Here is a 17,979-nt window from a genome sequence, read left to right as displayed (position 1 = left end):
TTTACTGTGTTGTTTTCCTTCTCCAACATGATTCTTGTCCTCTAGTTCAGAAATCTTCTTCCAGTATTTGACAGAACAGGCACCCTTTGGCTGGGTGTTTGTGGTGTATTTCTTTAGTGATCTTCAAATATGTGGGTTCTGACTTCTATTGGTAGTGTTAAAAACGCTTTACAAGAAAATAAGAGTACATTAAATGCTGCTTTGGTCTGCATTGTTAATCATTAGTGTAGCTTCTGCAGTGCTGATGCTTTAGGACTATAGAATGGGTTGGAGAGGTTGTTCTGTAGTCAGTTCCTAAATGTGAAAGAATTTATGCAGATGTTTATATTGAATGCTGAACATGATTAGGAATTATTTGGGATGCAATACTGAAACAGTGTTGAGAAGTTCCTGGCAGGTGCCTTTCATTTTTTCAAAGGGATTTAAATTAACATAAGAACCTTGATACATACTGCAAAAGTGACTGTGATGTGTTAAGTATCTTTTCACATTTATTTCAGATATGGACATGGATATGAAATTTTTTGTGTTGCTTGCAATAATTCAAACACTGTAATTGCCTCAGCATGTAAGGTAAGAAAAGATGCTAGCACCATCTAGTGAAAAGTGCCACTGGATTTCTAGGGCTGACAGAGCAGGAGTCAGAATTCAGTTTGGGCTGAATTCTGTTCTTTCACTTAAATGTGAAAGATTTTGTATAGATGACAGTTGCCTTGCAAAGGTGACAATGAATGCAGATAAGCTGCTATTTGTAAATTATGTATGATTCATTTGAAGATATTAGTAAGATAAATTCTGACAAATACAGGTATGAAACATTTTCTTACTGAAATATTTTCAGTATTAGTAGAAAGTAGTGAAATAAGCTTGAAACTTCCCAGAGGAAAGCTGATTCTAACTTGATTGTAATCCTTAAAACAAGCCCCCTAACATCTTAGTATTTTGAAATGTGTGACTTTTATATTTGCTTTCATTAATTCTCACTGATATTTCTTCCGTCAATACAGGCTTCCAAAAAAGAACATGCAGCAATTATTTTGTGGAGCACTACTTCTTGGAAGAAACTGCAGAGTTTGTCATTTCACAATCTGACTGTTACTCAGCTGGCATTTTCTCCTAATGACAAATTTTTATTAGCAGTTTCTAGAGACAGGAATTGGTCACTGTGGAGGAAACAAGACTCATTAGAGTCAGGTAAGATACGTAAAGTGGATATACACATTTGTTTAACAGTCTTGGTTAATATCTTTATCAACAGTCTGGATGAGGGGATTGAGTGCGCCCTCAGTAAGTTTGCAGATGGCATCAAGTTGGGTGGGAGCATCTATCTGCTGGAGGGTAGGAAGGCCCTGCAGAGGGACCTGGACAGACTGCATCGATGGGCTGAGGCCAACTGGATGAGGTTCAACAAGGCCAAGTGCTGGGTCCCGCACTTCTGTCACAACAACCCCATGCAATGCTACAGGCTTGGGGAAGAGTGGCTGGAAAGCTGCCTGGCTGTTGACAGCCGGCTGAACATGAGCCAGCAGTGTGCCCAGGTGGCCAAGAAGGCCAACAGTATCCTGGCTTGTATCAGGAATAGTGTGGCCAGCAGGAGCAGGGAGGTGATTGTCACCCTGTACTCTGCGCTGGTGAGGCTGCACCTGGAATACTGTGTCCAGTTTTGGGCCCCTCAATACAAGAAAGACATTGAGGTGCTGGAGCGTGTTCAGAGAAGGGCAACAAGGCTGGTGAAGGGTCTGGAGCACAGGCCTTATGAGGAGCGGCTGAGGGAACTGGGGTTGTTTAGCCTGGAGAAGAGGAGGCTGAGGGGAGACCTTACCGCTCTCTACAACTACCTGAAAGGAGGTTGTAGTGAGGTGGGTGTTGGTCTCTTCTCCCATGCTGTTAGCCATAGGACAAGAGGAAATGGGCTCAAGCTGCACCAGGGGAGGTTTAGATTGGATATTAGGAAAAATTTCTTCACGGAAAGGGTTGTCAAGCATTGGAGCAGGCTGCCCAGAGAGGTGGTGGAGTCACCATCCCTGGAAGTGTTCAAAAAACGGGTAGATGTGGCACTCTGGGACATGGTTTAGTGGGCATGGTGGTGTTGGGTTGATGATTGGACTGATGATCTTAGAGGTCCTTTCCAACCTTAATGATTCCTAATTTTTACTTTCGTTATAAATAATCCAGCCACCAAGCCAGGAAACACGACGTTATTACTCTACCCTTAATTGGTTTAGTGGTGGACTTGGTGGTGTTAGGTTAATGGTTGGACTTGATGATCTTAAAGGTCTTTTCAAATCTAAATGATTCTATGATTGTATGAAGGCTTCAGGGTTTGTTCAGTATTTTTGGCTTCAAAATATTTGAAAAAGAATTGGCAAAATATTTTAATGGCCATTTTCCTTACAGCATTTAAGAATTAATAATGTTGTGGGCTCCTGTGGCTTTAAGAAGTGCAATTAATGGTGTATAGGAAAGCTAGAAAGAGAATTAAAATGTGGAGAGGAATATAATCAGGCCTTAAATGCTGTTTGATTGATGAAGTCTGCTATTTGTCCTTCTGCTTGTGATTGTATGTTTTAGATTTACTGAAATCAGGTACACATGCTGGAAAGTAATGCCTGAGTATCAAATTGGTATTGCATCAAGGAAAACCTTCATCTTGGTGATCTCTGCAGGTTAGGCTGGAAGGTTCATTGCTACACCCGTGTCCTGCACAGAGCTGCCTTGTCCCTGTTTGCAGGGCATGACACTTTGAGGCTCTTGACAGGATTAATCTCTATCTATGGTGTGGCTTTCTGATAATCCTACACAATTGATTAATTTGACTAGGACTGGCTCTGTCTGGAAAAAGAGCTGATAGTAAAGATTCAGTCGACTTTCTCATTAAGACTTTGAGCCTTGCAAAATCATGAGGAGATTGCTATTGAACACTTTAATGGATTCCTAGATCAGATGCTTGTGCCGAAAACATTTATCATGGCACTGTTGGCTTAATAGCACATAAACACTGCTGGGCTCTATAGAGTTTTCCTAGAGACTTGGCAGTGAGTTTTGGCCCCTTCAGACAGTGTCCAGTTGTATCCTGGCTTGAGATTTCTGTTCTATTCAGACTTCCATTCTAAAGCTTGGCATATTGTCCACAGTAGTTACACAATGTTTCAGGATAAGGAATATGAATTCTCATAGGAAGTAGAGGAAGTCTTCTTTTCATCTGTTCATCAATAACTTTTCTGTCTACAAAGAACATCATTACCAGTGTAAAGCAAAACTGCTGGTATTGGCATCCTAAGAAGCAGTTATTTAAAGTCTGTGTTCCAAAATGACAGCCTTTTCTACTTAAAATCATTCCCATTTACTGATCTGCTGATCAGATTTATTGCCTGATTGTATGCATATTGAAATGGCAGCCTGTCTCTTTGGTAACAGATTAATCTTTATGAATAGATCATTATCATTTGAGCTCTTGGGGCCTTACTGGTAAATAGGAACTGTAGTGAAATTACTGGGGAATGTGTGTACACATGGTAAACGCTGCACTATACTAAAACTTTTGAAGTCAGTGTTCTTATGAAAAACATGTATAAAAAGAACCTGAAGGTCTTATACTTTGACTTAAATTGTTCTGAAACAGATACGTGTATAAAAGATCAAACTGTTCCTACTGTTTTAGTGCTCTAAGTGCTGACAGATATGGTCTTGAACAGGTGCTAATTGTCAGTGTGGTAAATGTTGGAAAAAAATATCTATGTGGTGCTAAGCATTCCCAGTTGCTTTAAAGATCAGTGGAATAATGTCTGAGTATTCCTGCGGTTCTTGCATGGAGTAAGTAAGAGTAACAGTTACTTTTGGTATGTAGAGTAGCTGAAGCAAGGGTTTTCCTCTATATGTTTTATTCCAGGACCAGTTTTCAGTTGCTGTGCTTACACGGACAAAAATACAGCTGTTCACAGTCGAATCATTTGGTCTTGTGATTGGACACCAGATAGCAAGTATTTTATTACTGGCAGTCGGGACAAAAAGGTAATTAATATAAAAGGAATTTTAAAAGCCAAGAATTATTTCAAATGTACATTAGATTAGCAAATGCTGTGTTCTAATGAGTCCATATTCTATAAATACACAGAAAGCTTATTGTGTGTATTACCACAGAAATCAGTGAGACTCTCCTATGCTAAATAAAGTGCTTGAATATGTATGTACAAGACTGTGGTCTGCCAGTTGGACTTCCTCCCTTCTTTTTTCATACAGTAAGACAAGCGTATGTCACATAACTCTTATGGGTGTCTTAAGTTTTTCTTGTTTTAATGTCAGTATCTTTAATGAAATCAGACACTGTCTAAAAAGTTGAATCTTGTAGATATTTTAGGATATCATCAAGATATGTCATCCACTTTGTTCTGTGCCCTGGGAGTATTTTAACAAAGTTATTCCTTATGTTTTTGTAAATGCATTTACAAAAAGATAAAAGTGAAAATTCCTAGATGTTTTTTTTTCTTACAGGTCATTCTCTGGGGCCAGTGCGATTTATCTGTGACTACTGAAGGGAACATGTTGGATTCAGTCAGGCCTTGTTCAACAGTACTGGATGCCGGGGATTCTGTTACTGCTGTTAGTATCAGCCGTGTGCTTACTCCTGATGGAAGGTATTGCTGTTTTTCTGTAATGCCATTTTGTGTTTAATATGAAATTAGTATTTTTTATTTCCCCTGTAGTCCGTTTTCTGTGGCTAAACAGCTCCTAAAATGTACCTGTCAAATATTTTGACCATTCTTTGAAGTAAATTAAATCTCCTTTTTTATTTCCTAGCCACCTTTTCAGGTGCATGGTGACTTCTTCAAACAGTGTAATGAAAAAAAAAAAGAGGGGAGGGGGGCATTAACGCACCTGAAACACATTCATTCTTCCAATAATATTGACTGGTCTGGTGCTGTAATAAGCTCCTTATTTTTTTCCTAACCAAATATATTTTGTAGGTTTCTGCTTTGCTCATTTTTTATGAAGAAGCTTTGAATTAAATTGTGATTTTTTTTTTTTTTCATGAAAAAGTAGATATTGATTTGAAGGGCAAGGTGCAACACAGTGTTTGCTAGTTCTTTCTAGCTTGCTAGAGCTGCCTTCATTAAAATGCCTACTGTAATCTCTTTCAGAACTAACACAGTTGTTCTGTTGATAGATATATTGTTGCAGTAGGATTAGAGAATGGGAAGATTATCTTGTACACATGGAAGCAGAGTGGGCAAGAACCAGCACTAGCTGACTGGACCATGTGTGTTGAGATGGATAACAGGTATGTCTTTTGAAGTAAGTTAGGAGCAGGGAAATATTATTCTTGAGACTAATAGTGCTGGAGGTCTGTTCTTATAATATAAAATTATATGAAACTGGTTTATTTGTATATTAAAAATTGTTATCCTTTTAGAAAAAGGCTGATCCCTGAAGGTCTAAAGATGTCTTTAAACAAAATCTGGAAATAAAAATATTGGTTATTTAGATTTATTAAAAAAACCAACAAACCCCAACAAAAACCAAGTGGGGTGTGTTAAACCGCAAAATACTCCATGCTATACAAATGCTTTGAGAAGTATTACCCTTTGTTGGTGTTACTTTAAAAACACAAACAAACAAAACAAAACGGAAAAAAGCTTTATTACCTTTAGCCATAAAATAAGATGATAGGAAACACTGAAGGGCGGGGGGGAAAGAATTGCTGTCTATATACATCAGCAAAACATTTTTGAGTGGGTGGCAGCAGGTTTTCAAGAGCAGCTTCTAGCAGAAACCAAAGGAGTGACAAGCTATATGTGGTGCTGCTGTGGTGACAGCTAGAGAAACTCTCTGTAGAGAGACTTTGAATGTTTCACTTGGAGCACTCACCTAGATTCTTCCTTCGCATACTGGCATTGGTAGCACCAGAAATGAAAGCTGATCGTGACTTTGGCCTGTGTGTGCTTGAAGTGAATTGGAAAGAGACACCAGATAACAGGAAATCACAGGCTAAAAGCCAGAAATCTGTCATATCTCAGTAACTGAGATGCTAGACCTGCAGCTTAATGTGGTAAAACTTGAAATCAATAGCTGTTTAAATTATTGATGAGTGAGAGGATAAAATGTCATTACTGTTAATGGCCCTACTTATTTTAAGAACCCAATACCTGCTGATTGTCACAAGTCAGTTTTTCCTCAGTTGGTAGTATTAAGAGTACTAATTATATAAATGTTGATGTTTACATTCACATGCCCAACTGTGTTTGACATTTTGCAGTTATGTATGGATTTCTTTTTGTTTCAGCCAAAGTCATGCTCTTGCTGTGAAACGTTTATGTTGGAGACATCATGTGGGCAGAGCTGGACATAATGATCAGAACAGCAGCAAGTGGTTGCAGCTTGCAAGTTGTGGAGCTGATCACTGTGTTAAGATATTCAATGTCAACAGATTTGCTCTTTAGCAAAGACAGCAGGCCTATCTGTGCAAAACAGATTCAGAACATTGTATTTCAGCTTTAACCATTTTGATTGTTGAATTCTCTGTTTTCTACTGTGGAAAGTGAAACATCTGATATGTAACTTATTAAAGCAACTTTTGTGGTAGATTGAAACGTCAAATATTTTTCTAATTCTGCACTTCCAGGAATATGAAGTTTTTTATATGTTTTGGTTGGTGAATATCCTGGAACTGAGGGATGGGAGAAGGATGATGAGACAGCTTTGTTCACTGTGACTCTGGGGCTGGGTGGGAAGCTGCCAGTACTTGGGTTCTTTTGTGCTTGGGATTGCGAATGCGGTACTGAATTGTTTTGAACTCCTTATTCCTGTTAAACTCAACTGTCAGTTGACCTGCCAGTGCTACATTGCGTGTTTAAACATGTGCAGTTAACCAGAGATCAGGGTTGAATATACAGCTTTCTCTGAATGCCTTCTGAATGTATATTACAGCCCTGGTCCAAGTCTTAGACTGCCTTGCTTTAGAAGGAGTAGTTTGCATCTGTATGCTTGGACAGGCCTGCTTGTTTGTTTGTCCTGGCTATATTCCTCTTTCTTCTGCTGTGCAGAGTGCTGGGATCATGCTTCCTGGTCATGTGGGGCTTAAAGCCTAACTTACAGACCACTTAAATCATCTTCTGGTTTCTCCTCTGTGAGCCCTTTCTGAGCAGGGTGCTATAGAAGAGCCACCTCTTAGTCTGCTTGAGGGCTATCCTCTACGGTTTGGGCTGGAAGAGCTTATGAATATCAGTAGGCAGGAGCTGAAGGGTGGCAGCCATTCCTTATACTCCCTTTGGACTCTTCCTGACTTTTGAGTGTTCCTTATTATTCTGGTGAGAAGTTGAACCAGTTAACTTATTTGTCTGATTGTCTTGTAATTTAAATAGAATGATTTAGACCTCAGCAGGTCTGTCTCCAATTCCAGAGTCTAATTAGAAATCTGTTAAACTTTGGGAGTGAAATTTATTTTTGTTCCAGAACCACTTGCTACCCAAACTGGTAATGCAGAAATAATTGGAATTGTGCTTAACTTTTTACTGTGTTGCATCTCTAGATAAAGAACAGTTCTTTCAGAGTGGGCCAAACTCTTTTCAGAATAATTATAGTTTAAGTTTTAAAGGTTTTTATATTTTGGCTTCTTATTTTCAGTTCTGTTTTTGAGCGTTAAAAAAATCATTCTTTAAAACAACTTAAGGGAATAAAAACCTGACTCCTTAATAAAGATGCTTTGCTATGTTTTACTTCTGGTACCCTGTGGTTTCCTTATATGTGTGCTTCAGGCATTTGAGTAGTGTATTGTACTTGTCCAGGAATTTTTAAACAACAATAGACTATATCCTGGCAAAAAAAAGACAGAACTTGTCAGTCATGAGGCTACAAAAAGTTGCCAAAAGTGGAAATTCATTCTGCGTCACAACTGTAATTTGGCATCTTACCTGCAATTTGATGATTATACTGGATAATACTTTCCAATACTAGTACCTCTTGCCACACACAGCCCCTCATGCCTATAGGCAAAAGTGAAACATCATATTGTCCCTTTCTTTTATTTTGTGAAATGGTGTCATTAAACAAGCATCAGCTATTACATGATTTAGTAATCCGTTCAATTGCCCCTGGGATTTTTGTGACTCAATCGCATTGAAGAATATACCTCATTGTTCCAACTTTAAATACATCAGATTAGTCTGTTGATCTCCCAAGTCTAAATGTTTGTAATAGACACCTTATTTTCAATTAAGTTGGAGGTTGTCAAGAGACACCTTGACACATGATTAATATTTTTTTTTATGTATGAAGTTACCTTTGTTCACGTATCATTACTATGCATTTAGTGGGTGTGACTTTTACATATGCCTTTATCTTCTCAGTAAATCCACTAAAGTCTTTTCAAACCAGCATGTAAATCAGCATCAGGGCAACAAGTCAGGTACTGATTTAATTATATCAATAATATCAGAAATTATGTGGATCAATGTAAGTGTGATACCAAGGAAAAATCAGTGTAACTATAGCCATCATTTTGGGGGTAGCATCGGCTGCCTAGTGAAGAACAGAGTTCTTTAAAACAGCAAAGTAGTACCCGTTAAGATTATTGTAAGAGTCCCTAGAAAATTTGTTTGCTCTTTTGTTTGGTTTCTTTGCTTTAAAAAATGGAGAAAAGCAAACATTTGCCAGACATTTACTATTTTCATTCTACTTCGCTGTTCTTCTGATGGAATCCCAAAACCTGTCTTAATTAGGTTTTTATTTGAAAGAATCTACTGTTGTTTTTGTCCACGGAATGGGTAGTGCTTTTATTTTCTTCCGTGTGCTTTTCTTTTGTAATACTTACTCAGAGAGACTATTTAATTCATTAAAAATAGTGCATACATTCAGGTACTATTTCATACATTGAAAAAGGAAAAAAAAAAAAAGGCTTCAGTCATATTTACCTGACTGACCTGGCTGTAGTCCCATTTACCTACCAAGATGTCTAACTGCTATATGTATCCATTTTTATGTCTATATTTTCTCCTATGCTTCCCTGGTGCTCTGTCGTTGCTGTTCTCTCCTGTGAAGTGCCGTACCTCTTTCCATTCCTACCCATCCATCCATCCATCCATCCATCCATCCATCCTTCCCCCCCCCCCCCCCCCCAATGTTAATTTTCATGGCCTCCCTTAAATGAAAACTCTAATTGTGCTCAGGTGTATTTTGGAAGATGGAGTTAGCCTCTATACTTTGCAAGCTGCTTGTATCACCCTCTTTATAGCAGATAGTTCAATGTCATACAATAAAAACAAAGTTGAGATAAGTGTAATCTTACTTCTTCCCATTTATCTTCAAGGCTATCAAATAAGCTCTGCCAACTCCAATCTTAGGAAGCTACAACACAGCCTCTGATAATTGCATTTGTTTTCCCTTAACAATGTGATGCGAGATCATGTCTGATGGTCAGAGGTAAAAACTTTCTGTCTGGAACCATGATGGTCCCAGCTTTGCTCTTTCCTGCTGGTCCTAAGGTAAGGCATCAGGACGCTACTCCAGTGATGAAAGCCCAGAGGCAAATGGTACACGTCAAAATGCACCTGTCTATAGCAGCCTAATCCTCCGCACAAATTTCTGACTCTGGTAGTGGTTCATATTTCTGAGTTTCTGTCTTCATTTCTGTTACCAGTTTGGACAAGGGCAGTGTGTTTATTTTAAACCTCTGTGATCTAGCATGATACAAAGCTGGTGCAGCTTCCCCTCTAAACTGAGGCTCTCTGTAGTGCTATTTACACTTTACTGTCCAGTTTTTTTAACCAGCCTTTGCATCCAAAATGCACAGAACTGGGTCTGTGCAGGTTTAGGGAGCTAAGCTGCTTAGCGCCTCTGCAGCCCTCAAGTGCTACTTTCTGAAGTACCGTGGGCTGATTGACATATGCGCTCATGTACCTTACCACTAAATCATAGCGTACGTTTAATTAAATGTTGCCATAAGCACTGACGCAGATGAGGCCTTGTTTCCCACAGATTTGGGCTCTTTGCACATTGTGAGTTTTCACTAGTTTTCCTCTGAACAGTTACTTTCTACAGTGGTTATGTGTGGATTTTCATCTCCAGGTGTGAGCTCAAGGTGCAGCTTCTTGTCTAGACACTGATGGGATTTTTTTCTTCCATCTCAAGCCTATAAAATGTGTGGATTTTTCTCTTTGAACACTCTGCCTTTCAGACAGACCTGGGTTAAAATGATCCAGTTGATTAAAATAACACATAAGGATGTAGGTAAACTGAGAAACAAGATTGGTGTACTCTTAAGACACCAGGGAAAAAACTTAAACCCAATTTACAAAAATGTAACTAAAGCTCTGACAAAATGCCAACACTCACCTCGTATTTTGACCTTATGCAATTAATGCTTTAATTGTCTCTTTTTATGATGGTCTTTACCAATAGATGTAAAGCTTGGATGGTACCAAGACAAAAACAGCAGAGAACATCTATCTTTAAAACCAGTTTATTATTTTGTCCATATGGTTGCTATTGGAAAATATCACAATAGTGGTATCAGGTTTTATCCCAAAATCTCAATTCCAGGAAGCAAATTGCTTCCTACACTGCAGTTGGTGAGTTTCCAATTTTTTTTTTTTTCTCTCATTTGAAAATACGAGCTGTTGCATCTTTCTGCACTAACTATAGCCATAAATATATTTCAAAAGCCTGTAGTCATTCCAGTCTGAATCTCAGTGGCATCTGCTTTCAAATACTACACACCATAGTGTTTGTTCCCACTCAAATTTTCATTGTAAAGTTATATTGCTGCTTTATCTCCCCTACCTGATTCAAAGGCAATGTAAGCAAGCTGGTGCCATTAGCCTTTCCAAGGTGTCCTGTTAACAGCCACCTGGAAAGCGCACCACTAGCAAGGAGAGTGTCATGTTCTGCAGGGGGAAATCTCAATTCTGGCATCTTTATGTGGACAAAACAGTCCTTTTATCGCAGAGCAAAGGTGTTTAAAAACTTCTTTAAACTTACAAATTAAAGAGCTACAGGAAAGACAAGGAGAACACAGTCTGTAGTTTCTCTGAGGCTTTTTCCTTTGTTTTAGTGAACATTTAAGAGCCCTTACACATCTTCTGCTACTGAAAGTATTATTTAGAATTATTTAAAGATCAAAACTTAAAAGACTTGAGACTAGTCAAGTAAACAACTGAAAATGAAAATTATTTTTACTGGTTATAAAACATCGTGCACTAGAAGAAAGTGTAATAAACTGTTATGAATGTTTGCTTTGAACTGTGACAAGAAATTCAGAATAAACCCTTCCTTATTCAGTGCCTACAGGTCATATAGTTGCTCCCAGTAGGGACAAGTAAGAGTGGCAAAAAGTGGAGGGGGGATCCAAAAAAATTGCAGTTTTGCCTTGGTTTGATAACCTTTCAAGATGGTTGTGAACACTTTTGAGTTTTCTGCAGGGTCATTGTGTTGGACTCGATGATCTTAAAGGTCTTTTCCAACTTAAATGATTCTATGAAAGTAACACTTTAAGAAATGAGTTGTTGGCAATGGACAGTGCTCTGAAGTTCCCTGCTCCTTGTACAGCGCTACTGAGAATGGAGTTGAAAAAACTGGTGGGATAAACTAAAGTTTTGCAAAGAATATTTGAACACCTTGTGATACATTTGAGGTAAAGCCACCCCATCAATATCTTGGATGCACACTATCAAAAGTTTGACTGGCTCTGTGCTGTTTGGAGGAGACCTCATGGCCAAGGATATGAACAAACTGGTTTATGTAGTCAGACTTAAAGGAGTAGGATTGTCTTGTCCTACAGGAGAGTTTTTTCTGAAAAAGAAAGCAAGAAATGGCCTGGGTCATCTTGTTTATGATCTGAGATCTATAACCACAATCAAATGTTTATTGAGATTATCCAAAGCCATCTTAAATCTGTCAGTCCAAAATGCAGGCATCCTCAAGTCTGTGTTGGACCCAAACCACAGGCTAACACTGACTTCAGTAGCGAGGGTGCTGTGGAGTGCACTGGGACCTGGAGGACAAAATGAGCTGCTTGCGTAAACTGGAAAGATGAGAGATGCTGACAGTCAGCCCCAGAACACCTGCCTGGGCTCCACGTGGCAGGCTCTCTAAACACTGCAGTCAGCAGCGAGCTAGCGATTGTGCCCATTTTTCATTTACGAAATGGGAAAGAACGAACAGGTTCCACAACATGCTAAGCCTTAAAAAAAAAAAAAGTCATCTGTCATCTGTCTTGTGGGCTGGGACTCCAGAAGTAACTAGAAGCTGGTGAAAATTTCAAGCAAGTCAATTATTGAGCTCTCAGCTATTGAAAACATCACTTTGGCAACTCTGACTAATCTCTGTTTTCCCAAATATTTAACGGGAAGAGATGAAAATGCTCTGAGGCTCACTGCCGATTGCAGCTATTGCGGAGATGAGGGAAGAGGAGGAGGAAACAGCTGTGTCCTCATTTAGACTCGAATCCCACTTTAAAGAAGAAGTGGCTGTTGCAAATAAGAAAACTTTAAAATAACTGAAATGGGCAGCAAAAATATTGCTTGCTCTGTTTTAAGGAGCATCTGGAGCTGTACAAAGGATGAGACAAAATCTCTGACAGTACAAAAATCAGAATTCGCCTGTGGTGCATTAGGAAGCCGTTGGAGGTGGGAGTTGTTGAGCACAGTGTAGCAATGCTCTACTACTGTTACTTCACCAGCAGTACTTTGTCAGGATCTACAGCGGTAATTTTGAGGTGGCAGGGCAGCGTGTTTACCCCATGGCTTTCCCAGCCTTTGACCCTCCAGCTGTTCCCACTTTTGCCCGGTGTACTGGCACATCCTTGTACAGTTTTGGGACCTTCCTTCAGACCTCTTCTTCCCCAGCCAGGGGCTGCCTTTGCGCCCGTGCCAACCACCACATTCCCCTTATCCTGCCTCTGCCTTTTCCGGCAGAAAGCCTGGAGGGCTTGGGCTCCCTTTGCCGGTCCCTGGTACTCACACTCAAGCACAGCTCCTGCCCTTACCTTGTGTGACCAGCCCTGGTGACTGTATTCAAATACTTTGTGTTCAATGGCACTTTCAAAATTTGCTAGCATCATCATTTAATTTTCTGTGGTAATTTATCTATGCTGTAATGCAGTGATAAAACTAAAAAGGGATCTCCTGCTCTTTCTGGAAGGAATTTAGGGTGCTGGGGGTAGCTGTACCAACCAGGCATGCCCTGGACTTGAAGTCCTCTAAGAGAGATGCTCCATATAATTGGTGTTTGCGTGATTCAGCCAACATTACTGCTGGAGAGACGAGAGGAGGGGAGGTGTTATGTCTGAGGTAAATGCCATGTTACGGTAGTGTCACCCTTGTATAGACTCCAGCTGATCCCAACTGAAATAACAAGGGATGCAGCAACCAGAATTTTTACTGCAGAGGAGCTATTTCCCCTTGAATCAAGAGCTCATGTGAACAAGGGTGCCTGATCTTGTGTTTTTTTCCTAAGCCTTTTCTCTCTTTACTCACCCACTCTTCTTCTAAGAAGGCATTTTGCCGCCTTAGTCCCTTCTCCATTCTTGTAGGCCCCTAAATCCTCATATAATCAATCCTTATTTTCTCAACACCCTCTTCTCTCTTCCTGTTGTTCTTGTAAGATACACCTATGCCTTTTAATACATGATCCTAAGAGAGTTTATTTTCTCTTCTGCCTTCTGTGCCTCTGTGGTCTGGTCTGATTCTTTCTTTGCTGCGTTTTGGGCTTTTGGTATTTACACAGGCTGTCCAGTCTCATTACCTCCTTTTTGCCTGACAGCAAATTACTGGTGTATGTGTGAGCAGCATACCTCCCCTCCCTTGCTAAAGCATAAGCTGTCTACCCGCCACCGGGGGGAATTTTTCTCCTGTACAAAAATGAATTGACTGCAGTGTCCCCAAGGGAAGTTCTTCTAGTGCTTTTCAAGATAAAGCAATCGTTATGTTTGCCTTTCCATTTTGTAATCTTGGAGACTCTCCATCCTAGGAGTTTTCATATAAAGATGTTACTCTCGGAAAGAGTATCTGTGCTCCACAGACACTCTTTTCAGAGCACAGGATCTTTCTGCTCTTTAAGCTCTTTGCTTTGACATGGCAGGCAGTCCTATATGGGCAGTCGCCTATCGATTGTCTGGATGCTACAAGTCTTCACCACTGTCCACAGAGAGCGCCGAGCTGCGCCACGTGTTTCTCTTTCTCTGCAGAAGAGGTTCAGCCAGAGAGGTTGAAAAAGCTGCAGTGCAGGGAAGCACCGGAGAAGCCTGTAGTTTGCTCTGCGTAGGTCTTCAGGGTGGGTCTGTCCGACCTACGCAGGCGCTAAAGGTGCGATGTAGGAACCTACCATGGGTGCTTTGGTCAAACTTCTGCTTCTTCAGTATGCGCATACAGTCTCTGTGTATCGCAAGAATTGCTGTGCCTTCAGTAACAGTTCCAGTTCAACTAAGCCCATTGGGATTAGTCGAGGTGGGAGCCCCTCTACAGCTGGTGAGCACTGGTTCAGGCTGGTAGACCGTCCCTATAGCTATAGCTACACAAAATGTAGTCTGGTAAAGCAAATAAAAAGGTGTAAATTCTGGGTTTGTTACCCACTACTAGGCAAAGGACAGCTTCAACTTTTTCATAGAATCATAGAATGCTTTGGGTTGGAAGGGACCTTGGGAGATCATCGAGCCCAACCCCCCTGCAGTAAGCAGGGATTGAACCTGTGAACTTGGCATTATTAGCACCGTGTTCTAGCCAACTGAGCTAACCCAGCTGATCTTTTCTACCTATCAAAAAGAATTTGGGTATGTTTTTCATTTAAAAAGTATTACCATAGCTCAAAAGAGGAGTTATGCCTGGGATGTGAAATTCGGCAATTGCCATTAATTATTGAAGAGTGCATTTCCATAGGTTAGTAGTACTGAAAATTGTTAGCACAGAGCTTTTGTTAACTGAAATAAAACCAAATTGTGGTTCGCAGACCAATAGGTTCATGGGATCATTAAAATTGGAAGGGAGCTCAGGAAGTGTCTAGTCCAAACTTCTGCTCCAGGCAGGGTCAACTATGAGATCAGACTAGGCTGCTCAGAGCTTCATCCAGTCTGGTCTTGAAAAATCTCGAAGGGCGAAGACCGCACAGCCTCTCTGAGAAACCTGTTTCACTGCTGACTGTCTTCGTGGTGAAAAAGTTTCTTCTTATACATCAGCTCTGAACCTTTCTTTCAGCTTATGCCCTCCCTCTCATCTTCCTGCAGCTCACCGCTGTGAAGAGCTGGGCTCCATCTTCTTCGCAGCCTCCCCCTAGGTATCAGGAGGCTGCTACCAGGTGCCCCCCAAGCCCTCTCTTCCCCAGGCTGAACCAGCCCCGTCCCTCTGCCTCCCCTCACAGGGCAACTGCTCCAGCTCCCTCACCACCTTGGTGGCCCTCTGCTGCACTTGCTCCAGTTTAACAACAGCTTTCCTGCATTGGGGGACCCAAAACTGGACCAGTACACACAGTCTTGTTACAGTAGACCAGTCTAAAGTCTGTTGTACAGTTTCCTCCCCTATGGAGTCCAAGTCTATAATGCTTTCTTTAGGCTAGCCTTATAATGTCCCCTTCCTACAATATTCTTTTGCGTGCACTTGACTGTGTGTGGTGGCAATGCAAGCCTGAGACCGAGGGCTGCAGATTTTAACACCTTCCCTGTACCCACTGTGCAATGTACTCCGACATCTCCATGAGACGTGAACTCGGACATCGCTCCGACCATGTGGCTATGCCGCTTCTGGGAACCAGAGCCCCTTTCACACTAGTTAAACATCCTTCCGCTGTGTTTCCACCACTGGCAGGGTGGAAAGGGCAGAAGAGGGAGATGATGGTTTGTTGCTGGCTGGAAGGTCTGCTCTCCTCCTGCCCTCTGGCTGAGCACGGGGAGCACGGCACCCAGCCCAAGCGGGTGTCCAGAGCCCACAGCAGAGCTGCAATCCATATTAACCATTTCCCTGTGACCTGGGGTGGCCAGTGAAGCCATTTATTTAGATAGTCAAAAGCTGACTACACTACGCACAGGAACTGTCGTGTTGGTGGTAAAACCAAACAGCCCCTCACCCCTACACATTCTGTTTTTAAAAAGTACATCTTCTATCTCAGAGGAAAAGAAATGGATGTTATTTAAAATGCTTAAACTGTGGTCATTTTGCAGAAAAATCCGTGAGTTTATTCCTTCCATACACCTAGGACCACCAGGTGGCAATATAAGAAAAAGGATAAGTGTGCATCTCCAGCACCTGCCATGTACACCCAAAAATTAAAAATAAATTACAGATATATTCAAAGACAGGTATGTGGTCTCGTCTGAGTTCTTTAAATGCAGTGTTTCAGTGATAAGTATTTCTCATCATGAAATGCTGATTTTGAAAGCATTCTTTCTTCTGTTTTGGTCCTGCAGTTGGGAAACTCTCTGTACAACTTCAGAAAATGTTGAGCACCTCCTAATTACACAGGGTCTTATTGTCTGTTGTATACATTCTTCCTCACCCCAACATCTCCATCTGAAGAAGATATAAAAAAAAATAGTAATTTTCTTACTTTAATTCGTTGAAGTTGTCATATCGTCCATAATGTCACCATATTGTCCTATGGTGAAACTCTCCCAAACTCCAGTGACTGATGTTTCAGGAACATCTTACACCAGAGGAAGCATTCTTGTGCCTATTAGCTATTGATGAATTTCTTTTTCCTTCCATGGGTTTTTCCAACTGCTTTTTGAATCCATGCAAACCTATAATTTGCCCAGTGACTAGTGGGAAAGAATTCCCCAGGTTAACCCTGTGCCAATAAGAAGATGCATCTCATGTTCGTTTGGAACATTTAATGCCTGCTTGTTATTGTACTAGAAAATAAAAGGACTGCTTGTTTTTCTCTGTCTCCATGTCATTCCTGATTGTATAGACCTCTGGCATATTCCCCACCCATGGATTTCTTTTCCAGTCTGAAGAGTCCTGCTGTAGTTAAGTGTCCCTTTTATGGCAGCTGTACTTTTCCTTTCATCAAACTTACTGCCTCTTCCCCAGCACTACAATATTTCTACCAATAAAGAAGTATTTATTACTCTTTTTGCACCTTTTCATTTATTAATGTTTGTCTGGGAGTGCCTAGTAAACCAAACTGCTTGTTTAAAGTATTGGCAAATTTTTTTGTTTTGTTTTGAATAAGTCAAAACTTTCTTATGTGAAGCACTTAAGGCACATGATGTGGATTTAATGCTGTCTTTTGGGGTTTTGTGACAGAGTGCAGCTTCTTGCCTTTGGACTGTTTTATTCTTTCTTCATTTAAGTCATAAATTGATTTTTCTAATATCATTCTGGTCTGCAGTGACAAGTGTCAGGGGCTTCAAAATCGCCGCGTGGTGTGGAACGATTAGCACTTGCTGTTAAAGGATAAACCTGATACTAAAATAACAGGGTAGCTGCAACCCAAGACTGAAGGTACTGGCAACATATGTTTGGGAAGTCTGCGCAGCAGCTGATATTATGCCTCCTGCGTCTTTGCAGCTCTGTCAAAGATTCAGTCAGTCACGGTGGTGAGAATTTCCTTTATCGACTCAGTAAAAATAGAGGAGGCTGGGGTGTGACTTCTGTGGTTCAGTGAGAGCCTTTCCAGCCACATCAGGAGAGGGGTTTTCACACCATGTGGAAGGCCTCCCAACAGATGTGACAGATGCCGGAAACCTTTTCCAGTTGACCTTGCCAGCAAAATTAGCAGAGAGGAAAAAGTCTCCATAGGATTTTACAGATTTAAAGACAGACAAATAATTGATTTTTTAAGTCCAGAGGAAAGTGCTGTAGCTGTTCAACTTGTGCTTTTGCATAACAGAGGAGGGACTTACTGTACCCTGCTGAGTTACTGAGCAGTGCAGTGACTTGTGGGGTTTTTTTTCATGGCAGCACTCTGTTTTTTTTAAAAAGCAACTGAAGTTTGGAACATCTTGCTCCTCCACAACTCACTCACTATAATGTGGCTACAAGACATTCTCCAAAAGCA

The 17,979-nt window shown here is 40.7% G+C and overlaps 1 protein-coding gene across 1 annotated transcript in view; it reads left to right on the top strand.

The window, feature by feature from the left end:
* ELP2 (elongator acetyltransferase complex subunit 2) overlaps positions 1-7,058 on the top strand; it is a 41,905-nt gene extending 34,847 nt beyond the window's left edge. The window contains exons 17-22 of the mRNA XM_075704583.1: positions 501-573; positions 1,008-1,194; positions 3,890-4,011; positions 4,492-4,634; positions 5,165-5,278; positions 6,281-7,058. Of these exons, the coding sequence (XP_075560698.1) occupies positions 501-573; positions 1,008-1,194; positions 3,890-4,011; positions 4,492-4,634; positions 5,165-5,278; positions 6,281-6,437 (796 nt within the window). The 3' untranslated portion in view covers positions 6,438-7,058. The remainder of the gene's footprint in view (positions 1-500; positions 574-1,007; positions 1,195-3,889; positions 4,012-4,491; positions 4,635-5,164; positions 5,279-6,280) is intronic.
* Positions 7,059-17,979: the final 10,921 nt, after the last annotated feature.

Source organism: Pelecanus crispus, chromosome 2 (assembly GCF_030463565.1).
Source record: "Pelecanus crispus isolate bPelCri1 chromosome 2, bPelCri1.pri, whole genome shotgun sequence".
NCBI classification, from domain to species: Eukaryota; Metazoa; Chordata; class Aves; order Pelecaniformes; family Pelecanidae; genus Pelecanus; species Pelecanus crispus.
This window is presented reverse-complemented; position numbering and strand designations above follow the sequence as displayed.